Below are 13949 nucleotides of genomic sequence, written 5' to 3' on the forward strand. Positions count from 1 at the left end.
GATTAGTGTGGAGTGGAGTGTTGTGTTAGGATTAGGGTCAGATTTGAGGTTCAAGTTTAGTCTTAGGGTTAGGGTAGGTTTAGGGTTGAGATTAAGATTAAGATTAGTTTTAGGGTTAGGTTTAGAGTTAAAGGTTAGATTAGGGTTAGTGTTAGGTTTAGAGTTACAGTTGAGGTTAAAATTAATGTTAGGGTTTAGAATTAAGTTCGAGGTTAGGTATAGGTTTAGGATTAGTGTTAGTGGTAGGATTAGGGTTAGGTTTGAAGTTAGGTATAGTGTTAGGCCTAGAATTAGGAATGAATTAAGATTAGGGTTAAGTATAGGTTTAGAGTTAGGATTAGGATTTGAGTTATAAAGAAAAAATGTGATCATAAGATTTTGTCCAGCCCAGCCAGTGTTGCCCAGTGGTTGAGCATCAACCTAGGATCCAGGAGATCAAGGTTCCATTCCCGGTCAGGGCACATGCCGGAGTTGTGGGCTGGATTCCCAGTGGCAGGCGTGCAGGAGGCAGCCGATCGATGACTCTCGTCATTGGTGTTTCTATCTCTCTCTCCCCCCTCCCTTCCTCTCTCTGAAATCAATAAAGACATATTTAAAAAAAAAAAAAAAAAGATATTGTCCAAAAACAAACAAACAAAAAACAGTCTTTGCTGAGGGTCACATTAGCTATAAGTGCTTCCAGGGCATATTTAGGAGTCAGCAACATGGCAGAAGACATCAAGTCCAAAATCAAGAACCACCGGACTGCCCTTTTTGGCAGCCAGAGCCAGACCAGGAACTGCTGGCAGAACTACCTGGACTTCCACCCTCGTGACTGTCAATGGTCGCTAAAGGTGCGAATGGTATCGGCGTGTGTACAAGTCCCTCGGCCCCATGTCCTGGGTGTCGGCCTGAGAAGATCACCAGGCAGAAGGCACGTTTCCTGGGAAGATCTGAACTGGCTGCGCCCACCTGTCCTGTGTCCTGTGACCTTCTCCCAGGGAGGTGAAGGGGACTCGGGTACATCCCACCCTAGGATCCTGAATCATGGCTTAACTCACAGTAAATACTTGTAGAAAAAGTGTAAAAAAAACCCACCTTGCTTACTTGGCCATAAAATCGTACCATTTGCGACAACATGGATGGACCTAGACGGCATTATGCTGAGTGAAATAAGTCAGACAGAGAAAGACAAATACCATATGAGTTCACTTATATGTGGAATCTAAACATAAATAAACATACAGAAATAAACTCCTAGATACAGAGAACAAACTGATGGTTGCCAGGTGGGAAGGGAGTTGGGGGCCCGATAAAAAAATTGAAGGGATTAAGAAGTACAGATTGGTAGTTACAAAATATCATGAAGATGTAAAGTACAGCATAGGGAATATAGTCAATAATATTATAATAGCTACTTCTGGTGCCAGGTGGGTACTAGACTTATCAGGGGATTACTTCATAAGTTATATAAATGTGTAACTGCTATGCTGGACACCTGAAACTAATGTAATGTTGAACATCAACTATAATTGAAAAATAAATAAAATATAAACATAAGCCCTGGCCGGCTGGCTCAGCTGGTTGGAGCTGGTTGCAGGTTCCATCCCTGGCCGGGGCATGCGTGGGAGGCAACTGATCATTGTATATCTCTCACATTGATGTTTCTCTCTCTTCCCCCTTCCTCTCTCTCTAAAAAAAAATCAATAAACATATCCTTGGGTGAGGGCTAAAAAAAGGAATATATAAAAACATAGCAGGATAATCAGAAAAAAGATAATAAAATTTTGAAAAAAAGCAAGTCGCAAAGCAGTAAATAATATATAATTCAGTTTTGGGGGAAAAAAGACATGTTTCTATGTTCATGTAAATACACATACAAATTTCTACATAACTGTATGTACAAAAACAAACATATAAACAAAGACAACGGTCTGGCAAGAAAAACACCCCACTGCTAAGTGTCGTTCTCCCCAGGCAGGTAAAACAGAAAGGACTTTTATGTACTTCTGTGTATTGTTTAAATTTTCTCTCAACATTAATGTACTACTTTTGACTTTATCTGAAGTAAAAAAATAAATAAATAAACCCAATAAAAGTAGAGAACTTTAAAGTAGTTCTAAAATATTTATTCTAGGAGGCAATCATCAAACTACAGGAACTACATGCATGAATAATCTAAGTATTCTTTAGAACTCTGTGCCCACAGAATTATTCACACATACCCCTGTGGGTTGCAGAAACCTGAAACCCTATGTGGTAGCACAGAACAGCCATTTCCATGTTGTGAATGAGGTAAGAAAGGAACTAAAGGAAAAAGAAACTTCTTTAACACTTCTCTTTAAAGAAACTGACAATCCAGGCATAGGGCTCTCAGAAACCATTCGCCTGATCATTGATGCATGCTGGAGGCCACCAACTAAAATGCCACAGGAGGGGCAAGTAACGGAGATGAATGAGGTCAGCTGGAAGTAAGACCAGGAGGGCCAGAGGGCCTGCTGGGTGAACGTGTACTGCCTGAAGGCAGCAGGCCAGCTCATAACTCCAGCCAGAGGACGGGATGGGCCTGGTGTTACTAGATCTTTCAATATTTTAAGAAATCAGAATTTTTCATAGCAATTCCCCAGATTTTACATTTTAGTAACTAATTTTTTAAATTCTTAAATGTTGTGTTGGTAAACACTGCAAAAGCCAAACCAAACCTACCTCCCAACTGAATTTGGCCTGCACCTTCCCATTTGCGATCTTTGGGTTTTACTGTCTTCACAGAGTCCTAGTGGACTGATTCTCACACATCCTCCATGACCTAGATCAGTTTCCTCTTCTTCCATTAGTCCGTATAGGACTTTGGAGTTCAAAGACATTTTTAAAATACCTCATTAAAATCTCCCATTTTTTATTGTAGTAAAATTATATATATATCATAAAATTTTCCACTTTAACCAATCAGTGGCATTACATTAACAATGCTGTACAACCATCACCACTAGCTAGTTCCAATTTTTTTCATCACCCCAAACAGAAATTCTGTACCCATTAAATAACTTACCAGTCCTTCCTCCTCTAGTCCCTAGTAACCTCCAATTTGTTTTCTGACTCTATGAATTTGTCTGTTCTATGTACTTCATACAATATTTGTTCTTTGTGTCTGGGTTATTTTACTTAATGTTTTCAAGGCTCATCCATGTCATAGCATGTATCAGAACTTTATTCCTGTTTATGGCTAAATAATATTCCAATGCTTGCTGTAATATTGTGATTTATAATAAATATACATTTGGTCTTTGACCCTATTTCTAGTGCAAGAGCTTGCTTCTAAAATCTTTAAGTGATGAGAGAGGTAAAAGTGTCTTTTGTTATATTAAGAGCCAATCATGTGATTGGAAGATTGGAAATTTCAGTCCCCTCCTCTTGACCGCCAGGGAGGGAAAAGGGGCTAATGGTCGAAGATTTAATCAATTGTGTCTATGTAATGAGGCCACCATAAAAAAAACCCCAAATGACAGAGTTCGGAGAACTTCCAGGTTGGTGAAAACTTGGAGTTTTAAGAGAGAGTTGCCTGCCTAGAAAGGGCGTGGAAGCCCCATGCCCTGTCTACTTACCTTGCCCTATGCATCTCTTCTGTCTGGCTGTTTCTGAGTTACATCCTTTCATAATATACCAGTAATCTAGTGAGTAAATGGGTTTCCTGAGTTCTGTGAGTTGCTCTAGCAAATTAATCAAACCCAAAACAGGCATGGTCAGAAGCACAGGTAACAACCAGGCCCATCCCGTCCTCTGGCTGGAGTTATGAGCTGGCCTGCTGCCTTCAGGCAGTACACGTTCACCCAGCAGGCCCTCTGGCCCTCCTGGTCTTACTTCCAGCTGACCTCATTCATCTCCGTTACTTGCCCCTCCTGTGGCATTTTAGTTGGTGGCCTCCAGCATGCATCAATGATCAGGCGAATGGTTTCTGAGAGCCCTATGCCTGGATTGTCAGTTTCTTTAAAGAGAAGTGTTAAAGAAGTTTCTTTTTCCTTTAGTTCCTTTCTTACCTCATTCACAACATGGAAATGGCTGTTCTGTGCTACCACATAGGGTTTCAGGTTTCCGCAACCCACAGGAGTACGTGTGAATAATCTGAGCGTAGCGTGCTAAAGAGTACTTAAAACAAAGCGCTTGCAACTGGTATCTGAAGGGCGAGGTGGCTGTCTTGCAGGACTGAACCCTTAACCTGGGGAATCTGATGCTCCAGGTAGGTAGTGTCAGAACTGACTTAAATTGTAGGACACCCAGCTGGTGTCAGAGCATCGCTTGTTGGCGTTGGAAACCGCCACCCCAAGGTGGAAATGGGTGCAGAAACTTTTCCACTTGTATACCATATTGTGTTTATCCATTCCCGTAATTGGTAGACATTTGGGCTGTTTCTACCTTTTGGATATTGTGAATAATGCTGGTATGAGCATTAGTGTAAAAATATCTGTTTGAGCCCAGATTTTATATTTTTATTCTTCTGTACCTAGGAGTAGATTGCTGGGTAATATGATAATTTTATATTGAATTTTTTGAGGAATTGCCAGCCTGTTTTCTATCCCTGCTGCATCATTTTACTTTCCCACCAGTAATGCATGTAAATCCCTCATTTTTAAGATGAAGAAATCAATGGTAGAACTGGTTATATAGCCTGACCATCTACCCACTTCGTCAGCTGCCAAGCCGATATCAGAACAAGTATCTTGACTCCCAATACAGGCCTCTTCCCAAGGTTAACTCCACTAAAGTTTAATTCAGATGAGCAGGCAAGTGGCAGCTATGTCCACACAAAGATGCGGCCATTGGAAATAGATGACTTGATACATTTGCAGAGAGAATTTGAGTAAGTTCTGGAATTTGCTCTCCATCGTGGAGGGAATATGCTTTATTTTTTGCTTCCTTGGGTCTAAGCTCTAAGAGAATATTAAATCATACTTGTCTTTAGCCTAATACTTAATTATGGAATAGTCGTAGACATTTTTTAATGTCCTTACACTAACAATTCTAAAATTAGGGCTTTCAGAAGAAACTTTGAAAAGCAATCCATATTCATTCTAGAAAAACTGGGAACATCAGAAAAGTGGCATGGATAAAGGAAATTAGATCACCGAGAGAACGATAAACCAGAAAACCAACTGTTAGCCTTCCAGTACATTTTTCCAGGCATTTTTCCCCCGAGAATTGTGTTTTTGTTTGGTATATATGGTTGGAATTATAGAATCTTAAAGCTTAAGAAAACTACAATTTGGCAGGAAAGCTTAAAAAATAGTATAAGGAAAATAGATATTAAGTTCTAGGGAAGCCCCTAACAAACAGTTAGTGGCCCCTCCTTCCAGCTCACAGCCCAGTGTCTTATGCCATCCCCTTTGGTGGTGTGTTGTTATTTCCCTGTCACATGGGAATGTTTTGCTTATATAAGCGTTTCAGTGGCTTGGCCACGTTATACTATTTGGTTTCTCACTCCACGCCTCATAGAGTGCTACAAACCCAATAGGTACTTCGTAAAGAGCTTCTGGGTGTTTTTTACTGATTTCATGTCATCTTCAAGGCTAACACTCCTCTGATTCTCCATAAGGGGTAACCCAACCCAGGCCCTGCAGGGTTATCTTGGCAGGGCTTCATAGTCTAAGAAATTGGTTCCGTAATCAAAGGTAATTTAAAAGTCATTTGAATCTTTATTTCCATTACTTGAAGAATATGAAAGGAAATTCAACTTGTAACCCATAATAGCACTTCTTAAAACACCTCATTCAGCTCACTTTAGTGTGTCTCAAGTCCACAGCTGACTGAAAGCCCCAGTCTCAAAATCACCACCAGAAATTCCCCCTAAACTGTGTTCTTTATGGTTCTTGGTTTTGCTTTTCTAGTTTTTCTTCCTTCCAGCCCATGCATTCCAGCCCTTTGCATCACCTCGGATTCGGTCATATGTCTTCAGCTTGCCCCTATTCCTCAGTCTCTGATTCTGCACCATTTTCATTGACGAATGATGAACGGTGGAGTTGGCCCACTTAGCCCCTCTCTTGGAAGGAGACACAGGAGTTAGGACTGAGGGGAGGAGGCGGGAGACATCATACATGCTTATAATGTATAGTCCTTTCTTTTATTCTCATTACACAATGAAATTCTCATATATTATTTATTTGGGGCTACATGGTAAGATCTTTGGAAAAAAATATGTGGCAAGCTGTAAAGGTAAATTGATGAAAGTTCCTTTAAGGAAGGAGATCACTGCCTCTCCGCCTTCTCCTCTTTAGGGTGTCACTTTGAGGACATAATAGGTCTGTTATAAATGGTCTAACCATTTTTTAAAAATGTTTTATTGTGGGCTTTAGAGAGGAAGGGGGAGGGGGAGAGAGAGGAGAGAGAGAAACATCGGTTGCCTCCCGTATGCACCCCAGGGCCACAACCTGGGAATGTGCCCTGACCAGAACCAAACCAATGGAGCCACACCGGCCAGGGCAGTCTGACCTTTCAGTGTTACAAAGTCATAGGCCTTCTGACCCTTGGAACTGTAAACGCTTAACTAGATTTAGCTCAGACATCTCTCACGGGTCTAATAAGACAAACGCAAGGTACATCCTCTTGTCTCTTATGGAAATAAGTTTTCATTTATCTCTTCTACCTTTTGTATAAATTTGTGTGAAAATCTCTTCAGACTGTAGTCACTTTTGTGTTACCTGACGTGCATGTTATTGCTGATAATGCTTACCCAATGTTAAAAGTACGTACTTTCCCTCTTCTATATTGTTACACAGGGATGTTTTGTTGTACTCTTTCTATTATATTTCCCCAACACTAGGATCATCCTACAAAAACTGTCTTATCTATTTAACTATATTTCTTATCTCCTCTCCTCCCTCAGTCCAGGTAATACCCAAAATGCACTACTCCTGGGTGACGATAGACTTAGGTGACACCCAGTACTGCTCATTTACCCTCTTGGTCCACGTAGATATAAACAGATGATTATTGAAACTATTTGTTTTTCCGAGGCTATCTCTGGATGCATTCTTGACAGAGGCTGCTAGAAGAGTTTCAGAAATGACAGAAGGACAGTGGGACAGAGTTCAGAGTGTGTGAGTATTCCAGGATATGGGATGTGCAGCTTCCGCTCACCCAGTTACTCGAGCCACAAACCTGAGTCAGCCTTAATTTCACACCCCTTCAACCACCACATCCAATTGACTCCACGCTCAATCCGCATCCCAAATCCGTTCGCTTCTTCCATTTTCGCTGCTTCTACCCTAGTTCAATCCACTGTACAACAGCCTCCTAACTGGACCCCCCGTTTCTGTTCTCCTTCCTCTTTACTGATGTAATCTTTTAAAAATATATAAATCATAACATGTCACTCACCAACTCTTGAGTGGTTTTAGATCATATTGAAATTAAAATAAATCCAAAGTTCTCACCTGAAAAACCCCAAACTTCTTTTTGTATTTCTCTGTCCTCACTCACTAAGCCTCACCCACCGGCCTTCTTTCTGTTCCCCAACACACCTCGTGGTTGAAATGTACTTCCCCCTGGTTTTTACATGGCTCTTTTGAAGGACTCAGTTTAACTGTTACCTTAGAGAGTGCTTCCCTGATTATATTGAAGTAACCGCTCAGTTGTTCTCTATCATGTTGCTGTGGTTTTCTCTGCACAACACTTATTTCTAATTGTTTTTTATGTGTGTATTTCCAATTGCTCAGTTGCTCAAAATTTTGTTCAGTGCATACATGCTAAGCCCTACTCCCTTATCTCCTAGATGGAAGACAAGAAATACAGAGTAGGAAACAAGACTCTAAGAACTTTATTTCAGATGATTTTCTTAACTTCCTCACAATAGCTGTTTTATCTCTTCAATTTCTCTCTTATGATTAGCAATGAAACACTTTCTATAGAAAGTACTTATGTTCTGGGGCAGCTAGGAAGAATGGCCTGGGGACTTGTAACTAACATATATGAAGGCCTGAGGAAATAACACCAAAGGATGTCAGTGGCAGGGACTTTAAACAGGAAAGGAATGTAGGCTGAATCCTTGTAGCCTCCTACAGAAAAGAAAAAACAAAGTCAAAGTGGGAGCTGATAAATAACCTGGGACTTAACAACGGAAAGGCCCACAGGGCTTCCCTGTTCCCACCCCAAAGCCTCCAAACTCATATTCCATTCCCTTACAGTTTTCATAGCACAACGTAATCCTGCCTAGAACTCCTACTGAAAACACCATCCCCACCTCTCTCCCAACCAGATCCTTAGGATTCAGACACAGCTCTCCACTCCCTTTTTGAGAAGTTATTCCTTAAAAATTTAGTCTACCCAGAACCCTTTCTCTGCCCTCGTTTCAAGAGAAAAATCCAATTGTGAGGAGTTCATTGTTCTCTGTTTATTTTTGTTTGTTTCTCCTTTACTATTACTTGTTTTTTACCTGTTTTATTTTTACTTTTGCTCTTGCCTTTTTCTTTTTTACGAAATATTTGGTTTTTATATAAATAAAGATCATAACCACACTATTATAAGACAACAGTTAAACTCGTGAGTCTACAACAGAAATTTCTGGTAAACAGGAAACAAAGTTGAAAAGCCCATGTTAAAGTCAAACCACTGGGACTAATGGGACTAGCAGGTCAGGATTATAAGTAGCAATGAACGTTTCACTCAGCTCCTGAGTATCTCAAGTTTTACAGTACACATTAAAAATTACTCCTTCCATCAACACTGTAAATTCAAACTGTCAGATGTTTATGCATTTTGCAAGTTGCACTGATTGAATGCTTACATGGAAGTAGGGGTTAGAACATCTCCCAATTTGAAGTTTACTTTTGCTTTTGTGTTAATCCTAGCATCCTATATAGCACTGAACACAAAATAGACACCCCATAATTTTTTTTGGATTAATTGAACAGATTCACACTCCAACGGAAGAAGTAAAAACTAGAAGGAGAGGGAAGAAGGTCCAAGAAACGGTGAGAGGGTCCAGCACCTGGGGGAAAGGAAGTAAAGGTTGGAAAAGGGATCGGGAAGAAACCCAATAAATCATCTTTCATTGTGAAGACTTAATCACAGTTTACAACACGTTGTCAATCCGTTAAAGTGAAATGTGACAGGAAACCGGCAGAAACAGGGGAATGGCCACAGGCCAACTCATATTCTTTTGCTAAATCTGTCCACTGCCTTGCCCTATTGGCAGCTACCTCAGAGGCTCAAAGTCAGCCAGGTTATGATTTGTTCCTCATGCACAAAGTGATTTATCAACAGACTGATTTATACACAGCTGTGGACATCAAGCCAGATAGGCCTTCCTCTGTCATCTCTTTCTTTTTAAATGAATCAGAATTTACTGCGGGATATGAGTAAGTTTCAATGGTAAAAGATGAAATCTCTGTATCTTTTGTACAGTCATAACAGAAGCAGCTTCTGCCATTCCTCTCTAGAAACCAGCTCGCTTTTAAAACACTCCCTGGGCATCTGTCATTTTAGGAGGCAGGTAGATCTGTGTTATTCACTGCTATTTCCCAGCACCTAGCAAAATAACTGGTATGTGTCATGTGTTCAATAAATTTTTGGATATTGACTGATGGAATAAATGGATGAATCATGGTTCCAACCTCTAATCCACTCTCAGGTGACCTAAGTCAAAGACACAGACATATGAGAAATACAGGATGGATGAGAAAAGAGCATCGTTAAGGGAGTAGGATACCAGAATTTTGCTGTTCTGTTTATCTCCATCCAAAATTTATAGAAAATACCTTCTATATGATGGGAAATGTGTTAGACCCTCGAATACAAACATGAAGACCTAGACGCTGGCTCCAATGGGTGCTTTTCCACGATCACATCTTAGCATCTGTCACACTCTACTGTAGGTATCTGTGTATCCGTCTTGCCACTAGACTGGGAGCTCTGTTAGGACATTGCCCACCACCTAGTAAGCACTCAATAAATAGTTGGTGAATCATCTAATGGAGATTATAACCTCCTGAGGGGAAAAGGCATAGTCAGCTGTATAAAGTCAGGATCCTTAGTTGTGAGAAAGAAAAGCTGGCTCTTGCTGATGTAGTAGGAAAGGAGTATGAGGAAGATACTGGGTAGCTCTCAGAGTTGTTGGAGGGTGTAGAGAATCACGACTAAAGCTAAGCCTCCAAAGTAATGCAAAAATAACAAACACACACCCGCACAAAAACAACACACTGCAGAACTCGCCCAGTGGGGAAACCGCCTCCATTGCAGCTCCCTACCAATGCCACTTCTGCATCAGCAGTTCAGTCCTGCAACCACAGAGAAACTCTGGTGCTGCTGGTGCTGCCAACAAAGCCAGCCCCCTCTGCTGCTATTCATTTCAGCAAAACTGGACGTGCCACACACAGCCTGCCTCCTCTGGTTGCTCACACCTGAACTTAAGTGTCACATGAATGAGCCTAACTGTCAGAGCTTGAGTCACACCTTTGAACCCAATTGCAAGAGAGGCTGGGGATTCGAGTTCTCAATAAAGGAAAGTTTTTCAAAACATGATGAGTAGCCATAAAAATGACAGATGTCCACTGTCCCATAGCAATATGTGATAGGAACTAAACTAGAGTTACGCATTCAGACAGACTTTGGTTCTCACGGAACTTATATCCTTGCAGGAGAGACAAACAATAAAGCTATAAATGAGCATAATGATGGATAGCCCTTGGTGCCACGAAGACAAATAAAGCTGTGAGGTAGGGTATTCGGGAAGAGCTGTTCTGGAAAGATGAGCAGAGACCTAAATGATGCAAGGGGGCAGCAAGCACAAAGGCTCTGGGATGCCAACTGATCTGCAGCCAAGGGCCATGTCAGGTAGGCCCTCGCAGGCCATGGAGACACAGACCCTGGCTTTGGACTTGGAAAGGTGGCAGGGGAATGGCACGATCTGACATTTGTAGAAGGATCATACTGGCTGCTGCGTGAAGAACAGATTAGAGGGAAAGCAGGTAGAAGCAGGGAGACCAAACTGATCAAAGTATGAGCAGAGGGATTAGAGCACTAAAATCTGCCCAGATGGTTGGGGAGAAGGTGATATAAGAAGGGAATCTTGAGAGAGGAGTGAAAATTGCCCAGGAGAAGAGGTCAGAAGGGATCTTAGACAAAGGGAGGTGCAGAAGCAGGCACAGGGTCATGGAAGGCCCTGGTATATTTGCAGAACTTTAAGTAGCCTGGTGAGGTTATAGAGAGGGGTCCAGACACGAGGCTAGAAAAGTAGGGGAGAGCTAGACTGCCAAGGGCTTTCACGTTGCTTTTTTAACCTTTCATGTCACCAAAGTTAAGTGTTGAATGCAGTGATGGGGGCAGAGCCTGAGACAAAACTGGGGCTAGATTTTCCCCCAGAGAGTCCAGACCTCTCACAAGAGTTTCTAAGAGGGCAGAAAGGACACAGTTTCTTGCCCTTTTCACCCTTCCTCAGACTAGAGAAAACATGACCAACCCACGGTTCTGTGCTATTATTACCAAAGCGAGGCTGGGCACACCCACTCACATCCGAGGTACAGAAGTCAGACAGCAGAGAAGGTCTGAGTGTTTCTCCATCACAACCAGTCCCAGGAGAAACTGTCAAGTAGACAGCCTGCCTTCCATACTTTCTCATTTCACTTCTGCGGTCATCTCATGCTCCACCCCAGGTTCCCGGACAGACGTACGCTGAGCCTTAAAGGAAGCGTTAGATGTGGGTTGAAGAGAATGGACACGGAGGAGGGCATTTCAGAAAGAGAGAGCGATGTATGCAAATGCCAGGAACAAGAAAGCATCCCTGTCCGGGGTCAGCAAACCAAGGCTGGAAAGACTGGTTGAGCCTGGATTGCGAAATACTTAGACAATGGGGTAAGCTGGGAAAGCAGCGGCAGTCACCAGAACCATTTAATCCTAAACCAGAGTCCCCAATTAAATCGAGTAACCAAAAGCTAAATGTGCGGTGCTTGCTTTTTGCCCAGGGTGGATGCCAGGGAGAATTTACAGGTTTGGTTGAATCAACAGATGGAAGTCTATAAATTTAGGACAGATTGCCCAAATTAACCTCCATAAGAGCTCATCTCCATATTGATAGACTTACCTGAGACCAGAAAGTACTATCTCACGTAACATATTTTTGGGAATATTAAATGCGACGTGGCCTTTATTTAATAAAATCTGGATCAGATGCGGAAAACAGCAGCAACATTTAGAGCTTTGCAGGTGGGGGGTTCGCTGTGATTTTAAGTGCCCTGGGCCCTTCTGTCCTCCATTTCAGCCAAGGGATTCCCACCCAAACCAGGACTTAACCTTTGTCCTTCTGCTGCATCGGCCACAGGTTTGCTACAGGTCTCACTTCACAGTTCTTCGCAGAAACGACAGGCAGACTTGAGAAGCACTGCAAGTCAAGACAGGCGAGTAGAATTGGGCCTTAGCCAAAAACTACTCAAAACACGTTATTCCATCTGAGCTGGGACAGCAGACACCATGGAGAGAAGGGGACTGGGTTGGATTTGTGCCCCCTCAGCCTCGATGGCCATACCTGTGAAACGCCACCAACTCTCCTGTTTCCCTCTGTCCCTGCCCACTCCACTAATCTCTTTATGCACAGATGAGTCTTTATCCAGAGACGCAGGCAACCTGTGGAAGGCCATGAGGTACACCGTGGGGTGCAGAAATCATGCATGTGTCACATATGAACTTAGGCAATGAGTTTGTCGATCACCACCCACCCCCTTCCCCGGCCAACTTAGGCTGGGTCGAGAAAGGAAAGCGCCGACGGCCCGGGACCTCTCGGCTGGAACCCCAAGCACTCGGAGTTTCTCCGGGTCACGTCCCCGCTTTGCTGCCCTCGCCCGCAACTGCTCCCTCTCACCAGCCCCCCCCCCCCCGGCCGCACCCGAAAGCTGCATCTTCAAAGACATCCTTCCGGGCCGCGCGGGGCCCGGCGCGCTGCGCATCCGGACCGGCCACGGGGCTCGCGCTTATCGCCCAGAACAAAACTGCCGTTTCCGAAAAGAAAGGAAACTGCTCGAACGTTCCGGGCTCTCGGGCGCACCTCGGAGGGGGCGGTGGGGAGGAGAGTCGCGGCGCCGCGAGCCGCAAACCCCGCCCCGCGCCCAGCCCCGCCCCGTCCTGGCGCCCGGGCTCCCGAAGGCGACGCGCGCTCCAGGCCCGGCTCCCGCGCCCTATTTGGACATTGCGGGGCAGGTGGTGGGCGCGAGGCGTGCGCGGCGGCAGAGGACGCGGGGCGGGCTCGGCTGTGCAGAAGGACCGTTCTCGCCGGCGCCACCGCCGCCCCGGTGGGGGACCCACGAGGTCGCTGCGTCCCGTCCTGAGAACAATGGGACTCGGCTCGCGAAGTGGCTGGGCCGTGTTCCTCGTGGGGACGCTGCTGATGCTAGCGCTGCTGAAGGTCGCCTTGGACAGCGACACCCCGCAGGGTGAGTGGCTGCCCCGGGGGGCCCGGCGACCCGGGGGCGGGGGGGGGGGGGAGGCGCGCCGCCGGGCGGGAGTTTCCAACTTGGGATCCGCTTGTGCGGAAAGTTCTGCGCGTCTTACGCCGAACCCACGGGGCCAAACGGAGGTGCCTGGGGTGGGGGGGGATAGGGGGTCGGCCCCCCGCTTACCTCGGGGCGCGTGCTGAAGTTGCCCGGTGCTTCCCCTCGGATTTTCCGCGCGCTGCGGTCGCAGACCGGGCGGAGCGCGCGTAACCTGTTGATGCCCGAAGGACGGGCCTTGGGCGGAGGGCTCGAGCGAGCCGCGCCAGCCTCGCCCTCTGGCTAACGCTGCCTTCTGCACGCTGAGTAGGTGCCCTGAAAATATGTCTACCGGTTCCTGCGGGTTCGGTGGGGGGACCTCTCAGGAGTCTCCCCGGCGTTTCGTCGTCTGATTGTGTCGTAGCAAACAAACGATTTATGTTCCCGCCCGCGCCCCGTTAGGACTTGGGCGCTAATGTGGCTGGCTGGGAGCTTTTGGGCAGCGCCCCCCGCCCCCCGTGCTCA

General features: G+C 44.7%; 1 protein-coding gene and 1 pseudogene across 2 annotated transcripts in view; both read left to right on the top strand.

Moving 5' to 3' along the window:
* The first annotated feature begins 704 nt into the window (after positions 1 to 704).
* Positions 705 to 936, top strand: LOC308564860 (cytochrome c oxidase subunit 6B1 pseudogene; annotated as a pseudogene). Its single transcript has one exon. The product of its transcript is annotated as a cytochrome c oxidase subunit 6B1 pseudogene (transcript).
* Positions 937 to 13067: 12131 nt separating this feature from the next.
* Positions 13068 to 13949, top strand: part of TMEM123 (transmembrane protein 123) — a 35732-nt gene continuing 34850 nt past the window's right edge. Inside the window, exon 1 of the mRNA XM_081153667.1 lies at positions 13068 to 13388. Coding sequence (XP_081009793.1) covers positions 13289 to 13388 — 100 coding nt within the window. The 5' untranslated portion in view covers positions 13068 to 13288. The remainder of the gene's footprint in view (positions 13389 to 13949) is intronic.

This window comes from Miniopterus schreibersii (genome assembly GCF_964146895.1).
Source record: "Miniopterus schreibersii genome assembly, chromosome: 12".
Taxonomy (NCBI): domain Eukaryota; kingdom Metazoa; phylum Chordata; class Mammalia; order Chiroptera; family Miniopteridae; genus Miniopterus; species Miniopterus schreibersii.